Here is a 20,067-nt window from a genome sequence, read left to right on the forward strand (position 1 = left end):
CAAAATGTTCGGCTCTAAGAAAGACCTCAAACAATGGGCCAAGTCTCGGTAGTAAGTATTCGAACTCAGTTCTCATGGTTTTCCTTCTTCTTCATGTTCGTTACACTTGGCAGAGTGGTAGTGACATCCGAGCATTCGCCACTTCCTCCAGCTGGCTGACAGCCTGGTACACGTGCTGGATCACTCACAGGGCCACAGCAGACCTAATTCGGTCGGTATGGTGCCCTTCACCTTGTTTTGCATGGCAAAGTGCTCGATTTAGTCAAGCTCTTACGTCGTGAGACGTGTCTGAAGATCTTTACTAAATATGTGACTCTGTACGAACGCCGAAAGACGTTATTTAATGTCGAGTTCTTGGAGTATTAGACTGCCTGTCCACTGGTTCGGAGCGGAGTGGAGATGTGTTGAGCAAACCAACCAGATTGTGGGTAATAACGTGATAATTTTATTCCGTCATCTGACAAAACTCTGATTGGTGAACTATACACATCTCCGCTCCACTCCGCACCGGTGGATAGGCAGCCTTAAGCCGGGAGACGTGTCTGAAGCTGTACTAAGTAAGTATTAGAGCCTCGATAGCTCAACGGTTAAAGGAGCGGACTGAAAACCGAAAGGTTGCCGTTTCAAACCCCACCCGTTGCACTATTGTCGTACCTACTCCTAGCACAAGCTTTACGCTTAATTTGAGGGGAAAGGGGAATATTAGTCAGCATGATTATGTGTCCTCTGTACGAACGCCGAAAGACGTTATTTTAATGGCGAGTTCTTGGAGTGCAGAGACGTTCGTACTGTACGAAATTCGGTCCATGAAACTCCTAACGTTCGCCTCCAGTTGGTATAGTTAGGCGTAACTTCCAAGTTTATTATTTTAATACTAGCTTATGCTAGCGACTTCAAATGGAAACTTATGGATCACCTGTCAAATGTTAGGTTAGTTGGCAGTTTACAAGATAGTCAGCAGGTTCTGTCCTCTTAATTAAGTTCTGTTTATAGCGAGACGCGCCAGAACATATCCGGAGCGACGCGCACGCATATCCGCGGCCCGGGCGATGCGTACGGGCGGCAAGAGAATGCGGGCAACAACGCCGTCAATTTCCAACGCCTGTCCGTTGCCGGGATTCATGTCACCGGGGTGAGGAATCTGGTCATTATACTCCAAAAACAAGTTTAAATGAAACAAAATACTTAGCTTGTTTTACAAACTATAAATTCACGCGTTTTCTATCTCCACTTTCCTCCTCCGTCCCTAATTACAATCGCAATAGGTAACTTTGCCTAAGTAGGTACCTACTAAAGGACTTACCCGACAAGTTAAAAGAGCCGAAGCTGTATGGACTTGATGTTCACGGCTGAGGAGTTCCTACGGTCTCCTCTCCCCTAGGTACATTGATGATGTACATGTATGCTTGGTGGTACCATAATATCTATTAGGTAAATCTAATTATATTGTCATCAGAGTTACTTAAGTATGCAAAGTTTCAGGTTAATAGTCTACAATTAAAAAAGAGGGTATCAGGCATGAGTAAATAATTCATGCAGCGATGGGACGATGTCAAAAATGTACGATCCTGGAATTCCTCACTTACAAGAGTCGCATATTACTAGAAAATGGCTTTCAGTAAAACTTTCTGTCGCATTTACTCTGCGAGTATCAAAAGCGTACGCCCGGTTCGGCAAAATTCTGTGGGGGGTACAAAATGTATGTGCCTTCTGGCGCACATCAGCATTTTCCTAACACAAAAATTTCTGTTATTACGGCTGGCCTAAGATCGAAATATTTAATGTAGGTGCCGTTAGATGACCTGGAGCGCTCAGCATCATATCTCATCGACGCGCTGACACTCCGTCGCGACTACATGGAGATGTCAGAGCAGTCGTTCCCGGAAACCCTGGCCTACTACATCACGCACCGCCAGTCTCCCCCTAAGGAGGCACGGCCGCACGATAACACCATCGACTTAAGCAGTGCTGTGCTGAAATTTGATGGTATCGTTAACAATTTTTTTTCAACGACTCATATTTCCTCGTCCATCAAAGGTAAAGCTTGTTCTTGCAGTAGGTAGGAAATATGTAGGTAGTACAAAGGGTGTAGATGCGTGGATGACAATTTAAAGGATTTTTCTTGCAGTTGTAAATGATTTATTGAGCGCAGACCGTTGGTTAGTTTTTTAACAAGAAGAGAACAAAGGAATTTATGAAAACGTCAATTGATACAAAAAATATATAGAAAATTGTAGGCGCTTCAACAAAGGGTAGTATTTGAACTAAGTAGTAGCTACTACAAACGAAATTGCGGACGAAAGGTGGTCACATACAGTCACAAACTTCTAGTTTGATTTAAAAGACAAAAGCTTACATCTAAATAAAGGTACAGTTGCTCCTTTTGTAGAAGCAGCCGTAGAGCAGAGCATCCGCTTAAGAACATGCTCGTCAGATGATATGCAGATCCAGCGAGGTGTCGACAGAAGCAGCTGGCAGAATTCAGAAACACAATGTACTTAATAAATATTTTTTATTTAGTAGTAAAGCTTATTTCACACTACGGTCTAAAATAGTAGATTTTAGTAGATTCGTACCTATTTTTCCTAAAAATTGGTACGAATATACGTATAATTTTTATTCAGTATTTAACCCTTAACAGACTCATTGTGGCAACTATCTGTCGGACAATTACAGATTCTACTTCAATGAGAGAATTCATTCTAAATTCAATGAGAGATTTAAATTCTGTCATTTGAACCCAGTGATTAATTTTTAAAACTCTTTGATACAGTTGCTCTGCCTGGAACCCTGTCAACAATCTTCCCAGGTCATAGAGGCTTCTGTGACAGTCAAGAGGATTTAAGTGCGAATGGTAAACTAACCATATTATTGTGATAAAAAATATAAGTTCAGTGATAAATTCACATAAACTTTATAACTATACCATCATCATCATCATGCATCCGGTTCACTACGGAGCACGGTTTTCCTCTCAGAATGAGAAGGGTTTGGCTATAATATATTCTACCTATATACTACGCGGATTGGCAGACTTCGCACACCTTTGAGACTCAAAGGTGTAGCTTGAGAAAGTTGAAAACTCCCAGGTATGTCTCTGCAGCAACCTAGGTTTCCTCACGATGTTTTCCTACACTGTTGAAGCAAGTGATATTTAATTACCTACTTAAAACACACATAGCTCCAAAAAGCTGAGGTGCGTGTCTGGAATGAGACCCCGGATTCCCACTAGGAAGCAAATGTTTTTAATCTTTAACCACTAGATTTACCTATGTTAATTATTAATTTTATAGAAATTTAAGATAGCAATTCTATATCTTTACCTGTATTCTATAATCTATACAGAGCATGCAGCAATCCAGGATCCCTGGGCATGTCCGTTCCCCCCGGCCCGGCAATACGTGTGTCGCTGGCGGCGCGGCGTGGTGCGCGTGTACCGCAGCGAGGCCGATGCCGCCGACCACAAGCCGCTGCCCTACCGACACCTGCCCTTCGAGAAGTACGTCGAGGACATGGCTCACCTCACCACCATGATCAGCGATGGACCTTTGTAAGAGCACAGAATACTTTAATAAAACCTCCCAACGTGCTGGATTGGCGAACTCACACCTGAAAGCGCATCGTTAGCAGCCCCCTCTCCCCCTTCCCCCTGCCGCTTCCCCCTCCCCCTTCTCCCATATAATGGATAGACGACATAAAACATATCGCAGGAAGCCACTGGGTTCAGGTAGAGTGGCGTTATTCTATATAGAGTATGCAGCAATACAGAATCCCTGGGCATGTCTGTTCCCCCCGGCCCGGCACTATGACATGCAGTTTTGCTCACGATGTTTTCCTTCACCGTTAAAGCAAGTGATATTTAATTTCTTAAAATGCACACACCTAACGTACATAATTAGTTGTACTAGCATTATATCATTATCTTACAAATTCCACAATTGACAATCAAAAAGTGTACAATGGCACCTACCCAATTTGATTAAATTGTGTGATTTGGGAAAAAGAAACGCGGTTCTGTTGGTTTGTTTTGTAGGAAATCCTTCTGCTACCGTCGTCTGAGCTACCTCTCGTCCAAGTTCAAGATGCACGTCCTGCTGAACGAGCTCCACGAGCTCGCGCTACAGAAGGCTGTGCCTCACAGAGATTTTTATAACGTTAGGTAAGTCATCAGACCTAGTAAAAGGGTACCAGAAGTGAGTTTAAAAGTCAGACAGAAAGGTAGGGCATTATAAGCTATTTTTTGATTGGTTATTTGAATATCCTCTCTTGTTAAACTTGCGCGCAGACGTTGATCACACGCCTAGAGGCTTACCGAAAGGTTTACTCTTTATACTAACCTAACTGCAACAACCTGACCAGGGCACAAAATTACTATTACAACCAATCAATTTGGGGTGTAAGTGGCCCGAATTCCATCCTAGTGGCCAAAGTCAACCTCACCTGCCCGTGGTGCACCCTGCCAATCAGCTAACGAGGCTCTGACGCTCCCAGTCCCATTCATGGGTCGCTGTATTTATACCGCACAGCGTAATCACTATGGTATGTCTGCTTCGTGGTAGGATTCTATCCCGAATCCGCCTGGCTAGCGACCACACTCCAGTCGTAACCAGCCGCAAAGCACCCTGTGCGTTCCGGCTGCGAGCTGGAGAGCCAGTTCCCCCTCCCATCCCCCCGAATAGTGTAATTCCTGTGGCCATTGGGTCCGTCGTGGAGAATTAGGCCCTCTCGTATCCGTAGGCGTGATATATTGGCGCGGGGTCCAGGGAGACCCGATGAAACGGTTGTCCGCTGGCCGCCCGTTGGTCCGTAGGGGGCCCGAACCTAGGATTCCCGACCTAGGAGGCTGCCCCGCCGCCGACGAAAAAAGCCCGGTGAATGACCGGAGTGCCGGAGTGGGAGACCGGAGTGGAACCCGCCGGTCATTCAACGGATCGGATTGGGGGCCCTTCCGTCCCCCGTGCCAGTAACTCACTCTACCTGCGTGATCGGGAGCGGCTGACTCCACATCTTTGACCTGGAGACCACCGTTGTTACAACATTCGTCAACCCGGTCCCCTCTTCGATCAACCCCTAATATACACACATGATGCCAAAAATTAACAGAAAGAATCGTTATACAGCGGCGCCTCGTTCCACATTCCGTGTGAACTTTTGCAACATTAGAGGGTTGCACTCCAACCTAAACGCCGTTCATCATCACCTTGAAACGGCGAAGCCAGCTATACTATTCCTAACTGAAACTCAAATCTCACCCCCCGACGATACTTCGTATCTAAACTACCCCGGCTACAAACTGGAACATGTCTTCTCGCCACGCGCTGGCGTGTGTGTGTATATTAGAGGGGATATTTGCGGTCAACGCCTGTACACCCTAGAGGTTGGGGGCCTATCTCTACTTTGGTTGCGCGTGGACTTCGGGGGTCAAACCCGAGTCTATGCGTGCCTGTACAGATCCCATAGCGGAAACGCTGAGACGGACCGACTCTTCGACCACGTCCAAAGATCAGTGGACTATATACAGGAGCATATTCCTTCCGCCGAGGTGGTGATCCTAGGGGACTTCAATGCCCACCATGTGGAATGGCTAGGATCACGTACCACTGATCACGCCGGGAGGTGCGCCCATAATTTTGTCCTGGCATACGACTTCAACCAACTGGTTACGCTACCTACTAGGATCCCCGATATCGCTGATCATACCCCCTCTATTCTCGATCTTTTTCTCACCACTCACCCTACCGGCTACCAAGTTAGTGTCGATGCTCCGCTAGGGACGTCTGATCACTGCTTGGTACAGACCACCGTGCAACTTCCATCATCCGTTTGCACGCGTGCTACCGGTAGCCGTAGAGTTTGGCATTACAAATCAGCTGACTGGGATGGTCTCCGCGAATTCTACGCCTCATATCCATGGGGGCAGCTTTGTTTTTCCGTAAATGACCCCAACATCTGTGCTGTGGCCGTTGCTGACGCTATACTCCAAGGTATGGATTGCTTCATCCCCAACTCTTTAATACCCACCGGTGAGCGAGCACAGAAATGGTTTAACGGGACCTGTAAGAGGGCTGCAAACCTTAAGCAATCCTCTTACCGATCCTGGTTATCAGCACAACGCAACAATGAACCAAATACCGCCATCCTGAAAAAACAATTTAATGCTGCCTCTAGATCCTACAAAAATGCCATTGCCAGGGCAAAATTCAAGCATGTCGACAGAATTGGACAGAGACTAGTCGCAATGCCATCTGGTTCCCGCGCGTTCTGGTCGCTGGCAAAAGCCATTCAAGGCAACTTCTGTCGTTCCTCGTTTCCACCTTTGCGCAAACCGGATGATACACTGGCCCACACCGCCAAAGAGAAAGCCGAAATTCTAGGCACACTATTTGCTGCCAATTCAACGCTTGATGACGGGGGGAGAACACCGCCTACCATCCCGCGGTGTCAAAGCTCGCTGCGTGACATACGCTTTACCCAAACAGCTGTGCGTAAGGCACTCCTCTCTCTCGACGTCAATAAAGCGAGTGGGCCGGACGGTATTCCTGCGGTTGTGCTCAAAATATGTGCTCCTGAGCTGACACCCGTCCTGACTCGTCTGTTCCGTCTGTCTTACTCCTCCGGCACAGTTCCATCTTCGTGGAAGACTGCCTTAGTTCACCCTATTCCGAAGAAAGGCAATCATTCGGACCCCTCAAATTATCGACCTATCGCGATTACCTCCCTCCTGTCCAAAGTCATGGAGCAAATCATAAACGCCCAGCTGCTGGGATATCTTGAGGAGCACCAGCTGATCAGTGATCGTCAATACGGTTTTCGCCACGGCCGATCAGCTGGTGATCTTCTTATTTATCTCACGCACCGCTGGGCGGAAGCCATTGACAGCAAGGGAGAGGCTCTGGCGGTCAGTCTTGATATTGCAAAAGCCTTTGATAGAGTTTGGCATGAGGCACTTCTATCGAAACTACCATCTTACGGACTACCAGTGAAGCTGTGTAATTGGGTCGCCAGTTTCCTTGACGGTCGCAGCATCAAGGTCGCTGTCGACGGTTTTTGCTCGGAACTCAAACCCATCAATGCTGGCGTCCCTCAGGGCTCGGTGCTATCGCCCACACTGTTCATCCTGCATATCAATGACATGTTGCATCACAACAACATCCATTGCTATGCGGATGACAGTACGGGTGATGCCCTGTACAAAGGACATACACAGCTTTCTCGCGCAGTGCTGGAGGAGTGTAGAGCCAAACTTGTGTCTGACATAGAAACCTGCCTAGGTAAAGTGTCAGAATGGGGCGCACAAAACCTAGTGCAATTTAACCCAACTAAAACACAAGTTTGCGCGTTTTCCGCCAAGAAGTCCCCTTTTACACTGCCTCTTCTCTTTCAGAGCACTCCCCTCACACCTTCCAACAGCATTGGGATCCTTGGAGTCCACATTTCGAGCGAGGTTCAATTCCGCGATCATTTGGAAAGCAAGGCCAAATTAGCCTCCAAAAAGCTTGGGGTGCTCAACAGAGCAAAGCGGTACTTCGCGCCCGAGCATAGGCTCCTACTCTATAAGGCGCAAGTCCGCCCTCACATGGAGTACTGCTCCCACCTTTGGGCTGGAGCACCCCAGTACCAACTCCTTCCATTTGATCGGATCCAAAGGCGGGCTGTTCGACTTGTGGACGATCCCAAACTAACCGCCTCGTTGGAAAGCCTGGAGCACCGCAGAGACGTTAGCTCTCTATGCGTGTTCTATCGCCTGTATAATGGGGAGTGCTCTGAAGAGCTTTTTGACCTCATTCCACCCTCTTTTTTCTACAACCGCACCGCGCGCCACCGTAAGGAATTTCACCCTCACCATCTGGGTGTCTGGTGCACTTCGACCGTCCGCTGCGCCAGATCCTTCTTTCCACGCACGTGCAAACTGTGGAACCAACTCCCATCGGCGGTGTTCCCACTAGATTATAACATGGGGTTATTCAAGGGGCGGACCAACAAATTCCTAAAAGGCCGGCAACGCATCGGCGGCTCCTCTGGTGCTGCAAATGTTCATGGGCGGCGGTAATCACTTAACATCAGGCGACCCGCCTGCTCGCTTGCTCGCTATATCTATTAAAAAAAAAAAAAAAAAAAAAAAAAAAAAAAATTAAAATAGCGACCTAAACGCAAAGCATTTAGTAGTCGAATAAGTCTGCGTCTGAACGCAGACTGTCTTTCAAACCATCAACCACCCGTATTTATACAATCAACACTAGATGTTGACGCAACGGATCACGTGACTTCTGTCAGAGATAATAAATTATAAGTGCGATAAATTCGCCTCTTGAATCGCTTCTTATCAAAAAATGGAAACACTGACGAAGGCAGTTGGTTCCACAATTTACATGTACCTACTCGGAAAGATTAATTTGGCGTTGACCTCTAGCGTCAGTCAGATGTTTTATTTGCAATATAAATCGTAAACGTTTACAAAATTATAGGATTATTATTTTTTTCGCGTTTTTTTGTGGTATCAAATCAGTATTCATCAGTACCGGTCTTCGTTTTCACCAGAGTTCTGGTTACACCATATAATATATATATATATATATATATATATATATGTCATGCGTGGTGGTGAGGGTGTGTTTCGGAGTATGGTGCCGTTGTAAAGATTAGTTTAAATACATAGGAAAGTGGACACCCACATCCACGCCGCGTCCAGCATGAACCAGAAGCACCTGCTGCGCTTCATCAAGCGCACACTGCGCGCGCAGCCCGAGGCCGTGGTCGCGCTGAGCGGCGGCGCGCCCATGACGCTCAAGTCCGTGTTCGAGGAGATGCACCTCGACGCTTACGATCTCAACGTCGATATACTGGACGTGCATGCCGTTAGTGCTTTAAACCACTTTATTCGCGTACGTTTTTTTAATTTATAGACTAACGCTTGGCTGCAATTAGACCTGCTGGTAAGTAATGATGCAGCCTAAAAGGTATGATTCCGAACCACGCTGCCTGCAGCAACGCTGCCGCAACAGTGCTGTCACCAGCTGTCACAGTCCTGTCGCGGCACTACTGGTCCCCATACAATCTCTATAAGCTTATATGACATTATTACATTCCGAGCTAGGCAGCAATGTTCCGCTACATTGCTGCCGCGACAGCAAGCGAAGCGAGCTCTTCTTCTGCTTGAGGCATGTTGTCTTTATAAATTTAATGCTCAAGTGGGGGACACATGGGGATAACTAACTCTTAGTTATGTGTGGCACAATTTGAGAAATACTTAAGTAAACGTTTGTCTTTCTTTCTAAAAGTATTAAGTAAGTGAGACACATCGGTAAGATTTTATCTTGCAAAAAACTTGTCGTATTTTATAGGACCGGAACACGTTTCATCGTTTCGACAAGTTCAACGCGAAATACAACCCCGTCGGCGAGAGCAGACTGAGGGAGGTGTTCTTGAAGACCGACAACTACATGAACGGCACTTACTTCGCTTGCATTATCAAGGTGTAGTGTCTCTCTAGTCAGAGGAACTTCAATGATAACATCCTTCCCATCTTCAGCAACAAATTCCTGAAATGTCCGCAACGCATTGGCGGTTCCTCTGGTGCTGCAAATGTTTATGGCAGCGGTAGTCTCAGAGTCGCCATAGTCCTCCACGCTGCCAACGTGCCGATTGGCAGATTTCACACACCTTTGAGATCATTATGGAGAGCTCTCAGGCATGCAGGTTTCCTCACGGTGTGGTGTACGTCAGAATTGTGTGGAGATATCCAATACGACGTTTTCCTGTTACTCACTCACTTTTCCCATACGTATGTAAATGAAATAGAAAAGTTAAAGCCTTTGATGATGGTGTCAGCAAAAAAATCAAATAAAACTTTTTAAATATTCAAATAGGTTTACGTAAGTCGGTAACCCTTCTTCTTCTTCTTCTTCTCTTGTAAACCCTTCCTTACAGGAAGTGATGAGTGATTACGAAGAGAACAAGTACACGTTTGCGGAGCCGCGCATTTCCATTTACTGTAAGAACGCGAGCGAGTGGGGCAAGCTGGCGTCGTGGGCCATACGCCATCAAGTGCATTCCTCACATGTTCGCTGGCTTGTGCAGGTTCCTCGCCTGTAGTAAGTCTTCACCTTTATCTCTTACTAGCTGATGCCCGCGACTTTGTCCGCGTGGATTTTCATTTTTCAAAATCTCGCGGGCACTCTTTGATTTTCCGGGATAAAAAGTAGCGTATGTGTTAATTCAGGGTATAATCTATCTATCTACATTCCAAATTTCATACAAATCCGTTCAGCCGTTTTGGGGAACAAACATCCAAGGTATCCACTTACTGGCAAGTCATAAAGGATAATAAGCATTGAGATATTTCAACTAGGGTTATTTCTTGGGTAAGCAGCGCTCTTGTGCCTCTTTGAGCTGCACGCCACTGCCATGGCTTCGCGCTCGTGGGAATTTCGAAAAATCTTACCTTATTCCTTGTCTATATAATAAAGGGACTAATCTGTAGGGATTTTTATGTAGGTACTACTAGCTGAGGCCGCGACTTCGTCCGCATGGAGTTAGGTTTTTAAAAATCCCGTGGGAACTCTTTAATTTTCCGGGATAAAAAGTAGCCTATGTCACTCTCCAGGTCTTTATCTACATCCATGCAAAAAATCACGTCAATCCGTTACACCGTTGCGACGTGATTGAAGGACAAACCAACAAATCAACAAACAAACACACTTTCGCATTTATAATAAGGGTACTGATGTAAAATTGTGCTACCGAAATAAATGTCTTTGATTTTTTGAATTTTTAATGGGAACCTCAGTGTAAAATTTTAGATTCCCAGATCCAAATTTTTCGACTGGGTGTTTAAAGTGTGCCATATCCCAACAGGGTGACAGATATAAGTCCCGCAAATTGCTAATGCGCGTGGCCGCCATTTTAGTGACGTCAAAATGACGTCATTTCGATGTTAATGAGACATGAATCCAGCGCAATAGCAATTTGCGGGACATATACCTTAGGATTGATTTTACAGAAAGTACCACAGATAAAAATACTGTAAAAATACCATTGTTCACAGCGACATCTACCGCATCAACAAACTCCTGAAGAACTTCCAAGAGTTCCTGAACAACTTGTTCGACCCGCTGTTCAAGGTGTCTGTAGATCCGCACACTAATCCTGAACTGCACAAGTTTCTGACTGTAAGTGTAGTTCGTGACAGGTTGAGGGTTTGAGGCGGGGGAACACCCGGCGTCCAGTAGTGTGCCGGCGATAACTTGATGATGATGATGATATTTCCAGCACGTGATAGGCTTCGACAGCGTGGACGACGAGTCCAAGCCCGAGAACCCCAACCTGTCGGAGCACATGAGGTCGCCGGAGGAGTGGGACGACGAAGAGAACCCGCCTTACGCCTACTATCTGTACTACATGTACGCAAACATGGTCACACTCAACCAGTTGAGGAAGTAAGTCTTGATAGGTTTTTAAGGGCGGAGAAAGAGGTTCAGTCATCGAAAAAAAAAAACCACCCAAATGCAGTTAAAATAAATTTATATTTGTGCAACTTACCTAAATACAAAATGGGTAACCTATGGTCAGGTCAAAGACAATGAAAAAGTTAACAGTTTTAGGTAGTTCTCCTATTGTTTGAGGTATATATATGTAGGTACCCCAGGTACATTGTTTTGTCCAACGGTATGGTAAGATTTATTTTCTGGCGTCTTCTGGTCTGCCTGGCCTGCTACGGGCGTTTATGGTGATACCGTCATGTTATATTTTTTACCTTGAGTTTTTAAACTGTGTTTCGTGTTCGTTTTCGTCGTGATTTTGATCAGAAACACGCTTTGAATTGAGCACTCAAGTTATACTGACACTGACAGTAAGTTAGATACATTGTAGGTTCTATTATACCCTGGTTCTATAAAGTTTACGCAGATAATAATAACAATATAATCTCGTTTAGTGATAAGACGAGTAGAAGTGAAAATGGTTTAAAGGTTGACTGATTGGGTTAACAATGATGACCATAACTTACTTGTTCAAAGTTTGTTTTAGTTTTCCGCCGTTTAGTTCTTGTAGCCGCAAGGACGAGTGCATTTCTTCGCATGTTCTCCAAAACGTAGGTGGTAATAACAGACTGGCGGTGGTGAAACGAAACGGATACGAGAATTAGATCTCGATGGCGTACGGTAACGAGAACGAGAGCTCCGTTGGCGGTCTCTGTGGTGATACGACTGGTAGGATTCTCTGGCCTTCAATTCTTCTACGTCTAGTGAAAGCTTCTTGAGTTCTTTAAGCAAATACTCGTACGTGGATGTTTCCTCTTGTGGTTTTTTGACTGGTATTTGGACCTCCATTATCCTGTCAGCGATCAAACCTTGTTCTTCAAGGGTCTTGCTATAAAACTCGGCGAATGCGATGTAGGGGCGCACGCTTGGAGGCAAACGGTACATCCATATGTGACGTAAGAGTACATCAGGTATGTTGTCGCGTGCTAGATTCTTCATACGCCGGAGTAGATGGCTCGGCCTTTGGTCGCCCAGTTCCATGGATTGAATCGTCTGGAAGATATTAATGTCTGATTCCTCGTCTGACATGGTACGGCACTGCGTTACGTCGTATAGGTAGGTTAAAACTTTCTTTGGAGACGAGGTTAGGTCACGAAAAGAATACCGTCGCGTTAGCAAATAAAACAATGTTTTTGCACTTAGCTTGTAGCTAGAAGAGTGTAAAACGTGGACTAAATAAAATATAAATGTGCCGTGTGCCGATTACACGGGTCTAATAATGTTGCTTGCCAATGAAATTGCTTTATTTCACTTGATCAGCAACAATAGCAGGTAGCTTAAAATATAATACACAGTCATAATAATATTATTATCATACCTACCTACCTACACCAAAAACAAAGAAAAATATACATCGAAGTATACATAATAAAATAAATGTATTTTCTTTCTTTCTTTTTAATAGATATATTTTTGTTTTCTAGGTTCTTATAATTTACATATAATTTATATAAATGCGTTTTTGTTTTGTATAATAACTAACACAATAACACGTAAGTACTTTATTTAGTGTTCGATTTTTAACAAATTTTTAGTTCTATGTTCTTTTATTATAGTAGGTATAGGTATTGTTTAATAGTGAGTCCGTTACTAACTACGTACACGTCCATTACTAATAACTGCATTTGTACACACTTTTTTTTTGGAGAGTGACTAGTTTTATTCATGGCTTGTATTACTTTATCAATTATTGTCATAATCTGTTTTGTGTGTCCAATAAATAAAAATAAAAATAAAATAGATACAAATATACCTACCTATAAGATGTAAGTGTGTGTTTGTAATGTAATCATAAATACCTAACAGCTGTTTACTAAGTAAATGCATAGATTATGAAAGTCGACCTATGTATATTGATACGGTACTTTACTAATAACAAAAAAAAACAATTTTTAAATGTTTTCCCAAACGGCTGGAAAGATTTTAACTGAACTTTCACTGGTAGATAGCTGATATATTAGAAAGATAGCTGATATGATAGAAAGACATATTAGATATTAATGTAAAGATTCAATAGAAAAGATTAAATAGATACAGATCTGATTCGTTAAAGCCTAGATATATGTATTGGGTTGGAATTGCATTACCTACTAACAAAAGAACACCAGCAAGTAACTCGGCATGTGTCAATATAAAATAGGCACGGGATGTTCGCGCTCCCGATCGGCCCGTGATATCACTGGGGGCCATGCCCGAAAATCAGCGCTGCAGTCGACCGACTGTAGCAATAAGCTGAGGCAGCGCCCCGTTCGGCCAAGATAGACAGTAAGCTAGTTGTAAGAAGTGGGTGCCTGGGTCTTGGGGAACCAAGGAGCATGGACACTGGTCGGCTCCTTGGTTCCCCAGGGACTACGGCACCCTACCTGTTTGTACCTATTTGTAAATTTGGCTAAATAAAAGGTTTTTATTATTATTATCTCGATATATTATCTACTCTCACGCCCGTGTACAAGATAAATATATATAACAGCCAAAAGAAATATTATTATTATTATTAAATATTATTATTATATTATTATTATTATTATTATATTAGAGAGTGATTTAGGGCTTCTTTTATCGGAAGGGTCATTACGATGATGATAATGATGCCTATAGTTTGCGACAGGCTGAGACGTGGAGAGGTGGAGAGAGGCCCCGCACACCCGCACGTCACCTGCGCTCTCCGGCACGGGATTGCCATCTCAGCCTGTCAGGGCATGCGTATGAGGAATGGTGACGCAAATGGTTTCGTGCGTGTGGATGGCATGTCATGATGGAATCTTATTTTGCTGTCGTAGGGAGCAAGGCCTGAACACGTTCGTGCTGCGCCCGCACTGCGGCGAGGCGGGCCCCCCCGTGCACCTGTGCGCCGGCTTCCTGCTCGCAGAGAACATCTCCCACGGACTGGTGCTGCGGAAGGTATCTTTTTCTATATTAAAAGGCCTTAAAGGACTGTTATCCAGGGCCGTAAAATAAATTAAAAAAAAAAAAAACTATATTTATAGACTAATGCGTGGCTGACAGCAATCAGAGATGCAGCCTAAGATCGATTGCGCATGCCTAGGAGATGCCTTTGACTTGAAGGTAGGTATCTGGTAGCGGTCTAATTCTATAAACTAATTTAGAAATTTTTATGACGAAAACATGGATGAAAAGCTGAATTTTAAGCAACTTTATTGAATAAACTTTTTTTGAGCAACAAAAGCAGAAGCAGTTAAATAAATGACAAAAATCTTCTCAAATTTCTTATATGACAAGTGACACGAACTGACCGGCTCAATAAAATAAATAACTCTAATCTCTGCTGACTGCTGAGCTTAAGTTGAGCGTTAACCTTTTCATTCGTCCTTCAGGTTCCAGCACTGCAGTACATCTACTACCTGACGCAGATCTTCATCGCCATGTCTCCCCTCAGCAACAACTCGCTGTTCCTGCGCTACCACCGCAACCCGCTGCCCGACTACCACGCTCGGGGGCTCCGCGTCACTCTCAGCACGGATGATCCTCTGCAGTTCCATTACACTAAGGTTTTTGCTATAATTCATAACTTCATATCATGCGCCTCCTGAATCCAGCAGCTCCATGTGATTCATTTGATGAAGTTATTAATTAAGTTGGCATTTTTTTATTCAGAACTTATCAGCAGGATTTAAGTAATATGAATATACTTAGTTATGGTAATGGTAGGTACTTAGTAATGGAGAAATATTTTCAAGAAACATCTAACAAAATCTTCAAATAGGAATTTCCCTTGGTTCCAGGAGCCTCTGATGGAGGAGTACAGCGTGGCCGCGCAGGCGTGGAAGCTCAGCGCGTGCGACATGTGCGAGCTGGCCAGGAACTCCGTCATCATGTCAGGGTTCCCGCACGAGGTGAAAATGACTATATTTCCTCCAGCTTCTCTAACAAATTGATCAGAGTCTTTTTCGACCACCCGTTGTGCCAGATCCTTTTTTCCACGTACATACAAACTGTGGAACCAACTCCCTTCGGCGGTGTTCCCTTTGGATTACAACATGGGGTTATTCAAGGGGCGGACCAACAAATTCCTAAAAGGCCGGCAACGCATCAGCAGTACCTCTGGTGCTGCAAATGTTCATGGGCGGCGGTAATTGTCGGTCACTCTGCTCTCTGCCCTTTGCCCAATGCTAGAAGACCAAAGTCTTTGAACAGTGCGTGTTGCCAGTGACATATGGATGTGCCTAAGGCCCAGTAGGCCCGGGCCTAGGGCGGATAGGTAGGGGCTGTCAATCGTGGCAAAAAATTCACTGATGTTATGATAAAAGTAATGTGACAAAAGTTGGCAATAAAATATAGTTAATTCATTATAATATAGTCTGATTATGATGACTGCTGAGAAAGGGGCAGCTGGTTATGGCCTGGGGCAGAGTGGGACCTAGGGCGGCCAAGACTACAAATCCGCCACTGGATGCGAGACATGTTCGCTAACTATTGGCCTCATAAGAAAGCTCAGAGTGGTATGGTATGGTACCGCTTCCTCGAAATTTGCCCAAAGAATTTTGCGTATCTGGAGGTTTAGGTATATGTTTGGGTTTCAGATGAAGCAGCGCTGGGTGGGCGCGCAGTACTCGCGCGCGGGCGTGGCGGGCAACGACATCACGCGCACCAACGTGCCCGACGTGCGCCTCGAGTACCGCCACGAGACCCTCCTCGACGAGCTCGACTACCTGTTCCAGGTGATCGACACTGAATACCACACTTCACGACAGTTAGTAGCTTATAACAAAACATCCTCGATGTTTCGCTTCGACGTCACTGGCAGGCCTCGCTAATTTTACTTTGATTTCACGTCACCGCCATAGCCTAATATTTGGCATAATTTCAGGACTGAGATTCTCACCATATTATTATTATTTATTTTACATCTAACTAGCTTATTCCCGCGACTTCATCCGCGTGGACTACACCAAACCCTCATTTCACGCCCTTAGTAGTTGAATTTTCAAAGATCCCTTCTTTGCGGATGCCTACGTCATAATAGCTATCTGCATGCCAAATTTTAGCCCGATCTGTCCAGTAGTTTGAGCTGTGCGTTGATAGATCAGTCAGTCAGTCAGTCACCTTTTCCTTTTATATATTTAAAGATTGGAACGGCAGTGCCACTTACACTAACGATTTAAATACACAACACAAATTACAAAACGATAAAACATTTTTTATAATTTCAGAAAACGATATCAGGACAAATGCCGTAAAAGAGAAATCAATGAAAACAAAGAGTTTGTAATTATTACATATTTATTATTCAACAACTTAACATTTACAAATAAATACATTTACAATTTTATACTTATTTTATTTATTTACAATAAAGTTCATATACAAGAGTATATTATTAGTTGCTAGGTTTGGTGATGGAACAACTCTTTCGCAGGGGAATGTATCAAATAGAGATGCCGTGGTTAGCGGCTATTATCGATATTCATTACCTATTCGTCATTCATTATTCGTCTAATGGCGAAATAACTATAATAAATATAAATTTTGAAACGAAAAACTAGATTTAGAAAGAATAAACCAATCAGACATTATTAGTAATACTCAAATAATATTTTTATTTGAGTATTACAAATTATTATCATTTATTTAGAATTTATCGTAGTATCAATAGTATCCTACAAATCAACATTAATTGATAAAAATGGTAACTACCTATTTTAGAATAAATTCAATTCGATTCATTTTTTGGTAAAAAATTCGAAAATTTGTAAGTTTTGAGATCACTAGAGACATGTTATTGTTATTTGTTACTAATCTATTACCTACCTAGATAGTATCCTTTTTGGGGTCGATTAATTTTGACGAATAATTCAACTATTCGAATGCCGTATAATCGCAAAATATTCGCGGTATGTTAAATCTAAAACCAGGTGACTCGTCGAGATAGCGCGGGTGACATGCGGGTATGCGGGGCGTCGCCTCCGCCTCATACCCCGATCGCCAACTCAACCCGTCGCGTACTATATACAGTATCCTTTTCGGAGTCGAATAATTTTGACGACTAGTTCAACTATTCGAATTCGAATGCCGAATAATTCAACAATTCAAATTCGAATGCCGAATAATCGCTAACTATTCGCGGTATCTGTAATCTAAAACCCGGTGACACTGCGAATGGCCTTTTCCTCGTCGTGTGGCGACATTTGCCTGTTGGAGTGGAACTCCATCGTGAAGCTGGCCAGCCCGGAGCTGAGGGAGCGCAGGCTGGAGGAGTAGCCCAGCAGTTCTGACAGTGGCGCTAGACATTCGACTACCTGGATAGTTCAAAATAAAAATTTGGGTGGGAAATTAGGCTGTAGGATCCATCTATCTTCTTCTCTATACATAAAAATGAATCGCTGAATGTGTTGCTGATCGCAAATCTCGAGAACAGCTGAACCGATTTGGCAATTTTTAAAAAAAATAATATTTCTTGTAAGTACGAGGATGGTTCTTACGGAGAGAAAAAATTAAAATTTGCCTGAAAAATTAATCTTATATCGTAGCTGGTTACGAAAAATTGGTTATCAAAGTGGACGGAACCCGTGAGCCGGAAAAAGCTAGCGGACAAACACACACAGGTTTTAAAAAATCCTGTGGAAACTCATTGATTTTCCGGGATAATTCTAGGTCAACGGGAAGTACGGGTTTTCTTGACAAACACGACGGACCGACAGACAGACAACAAAGTTATCCTATAAGGGTTTCTTTTTCCTTTGAGGTACGGAACCCTAAAAACAAAATTGAATTGAAAGTTCAAATTCTCGCTCAAGTACTAGATGGCGCTAGACGTCGTTATCACGCGAAAATATAGGTGTGTATGAGCTGATATGTATATCAGTACATAACATGTACTAATCAGACAGACGGACTTCGGTCCTGAAATTTTTATTATTTGTTGTTAATTTTTTAGAGAGCGTTCTTCCATTTTACATGGGATACGCTTAATCAACTTTCAAACTCCTAAATTCCCAAGTAATAATCCATTAGACCAACTTTCATAAATGTCTATCTAACTAATGTGTCAAATTTCACATCAAAAGTACAATTTTGATTTTGAAATTGAGCCTCAATAGCTCAACAGGTAAAGGAGTGGACTGAAAACTGAAAAGTCGACGGTTCAATCCCCGCCCGTTGCACTATTGTCGTACCTACTCCTAGCACAAGCTTTACGCTTAGTTGGAGGGGAAAGGGGAATATTAGTCATTTAACATGGCTAATATTCTTTAAAAAAAAAAAAATTTTCGCCCTTATTTTAAAGGTGAACCAACAGTGAACCGTACTTTTGACATAACAGTTGACCCATAGAGTTAAAATGGTGCGTGAGAACTTAATATTTTTAATATTTACACTTTCAGAGTAATATACCAAGAACACAGTGGCGTGCACAGGGTTTGAAGCCAGGGTAGGCATTAGTTAGGTAGGAACCTGTTTACTGGCAGGTCATAATGTAAAATTTGCATTGAGCTACTACAACTGGGGTAAGCAGTGCATTTATGCTTCTATGACCGGCACGCCACTGCAAGAACATACCAAGTGAGGTATCATATGAAAGGAGATATCATATGAAAAAAAACCGGCCAAGTGCGAGTCAGGCTCGCGCAACGAGGGTTCCGTAATAAAGTCGTATTTTTTCGACATTTTGCACGATAATTAAAAAATTATAATGCATAAAAATAAATAAAAATCTGTTTTAGAATGTACAGGTGAAGACCTTTCATATGATAGTTATCTTACTTCGAAAATTGAAAATACTAATTATTAGTTCATGACCACAATTTAATTTTTTTTGTGTGATTTAACCACAAATTCACGGTTTTCAGATTTTTCCCCGAATGTCAGCTATAAGACCTACCTACCTGAGAAATTTCATGATTCTAGGTCAACGGGAAGTACCCTGCATGTTTCTTGACAGACCGACAGACGGACAGACAACAAAGTGATCCTATAAGGGTTCCGTTTTTCTTTTAGAGATACGGAACCCTAAAACGAAGATACATACCTTATTCTTCTGTCTCAAGTGTATATGCTGTATGTCGGCCCGTCTCCTCGCCAGGTCGGCCAGCAGCCGCGAGGAGTGCGACTCCGGACACACCAGCTCTAAGAACATCACGGGCTCCAGAAGAACTGATTCTGCTTCTTCAAATACCTGAAATAAAATCAGTTTTCAATCTATACTAATATTATAAAGAGGTAAAGATTGTAAGTTTGTTTGTGGGGGGTAATCTCTGGAACTACTGAACCGATTTTGAAAATTCTTTCACCAGTAGAAAGTTCCATTATTCCTGAGTGACATAGGCTATATATTTTTCTAACAGTGAAGGAAAACATCGTGAGGAAACCTGCATGCCTGAGAGTTCTTCATAATGTTCTCAAAAGTGTGTGAAGTCTACCAATCCGCACATGGCCAGCGTGGTAGACGATGGCCAAGACTCTTCTCACTCTAAGACACGCGCTCTGTAGTGGCATCTGGCGATCGGTTGATCATGATGATAATGTTGATGATGAATGTAGGGGAATTTCGACGTTTTGTTACAAGTTTCCTACC

The 20,067-nt window shown here is 43.4% G+C and overlaps 2 protein-coding genes across 3 annotated transcripts in view; one reads left to right on the forward strand and one right to left on the reverse strand.

The window, feature by feature from the left end:
- LOC117990623 (AMP deaminase 2-like) lies at positions 1-16,827 on the forward strand. 2 transcript variants are annotated; one of them, XM_034978083.2, is made up of 17 exons: positions 1-51; positions 994-1,132; positions 1,788-1,986; positions 2,390-2,494; positions 2,774-2,854; positions 3,346-3,550; positions 4,034-4,159; positions 8,657-8,855; positions 9,342-9,473; positions 9,928-10,091; positions 11,045-11,168; positions 11,269-11,435; positions 14,318-14,438; positions 14,873-15,046; positions 15,281-15,391; positions 16,079-16,216; positions 16,709-16,827. In XM_034978083.2, the coding sequence occupies exons 1-17, from the start codon at positions 5-7 to the stop codon at positions 16,733-16,735; spliced, it is 2,259 nt and encodes a 752-aa protein (XP_034833974.1). In that variant the 5' UTR covers positions 1-4; the 3' UTR covers positions 16,736-16,827. The 2 variants fall into 2 exon arrangements, with proteins under 2 accessions (XP_034833974.1, XP_069360702.1); XM_069504601.1 differs by lacking the exon at positions 4,034-4,159.
- Positions 16,805-20,067, reverse strand: part of mRRF2 (mitochondrial ribosome recycling factor 2) — a 14,511-nt gene continuing 11,248 nt past the window's right edge. The window contains 2 exon segments of the mRNA XM_034978082.2: positions 16,805-17,794; positions 19,522-19,668. Coding sequence (XP_034833973.1) covers positions 17,633-17,794; positions 19,522-19,668 — 309 coding nt within the window. The 3' untranslated portion in view covers positions 16,805-17,632.

The sequence above is a fragment of the Maniola hyperantus genome, chromosome 18, assembly GCF_902806685.2.
Source record: "Maniola hyperantus chromosome 18, iAphHyp1.2, whole genome shotgun sequence".
Lineage (NCBI taxonomy): Eukaryota > Metazoa > Arthropoda > Insecta > Lepidoptera > Nymphalidae > Maniola > Maniola hyperantus.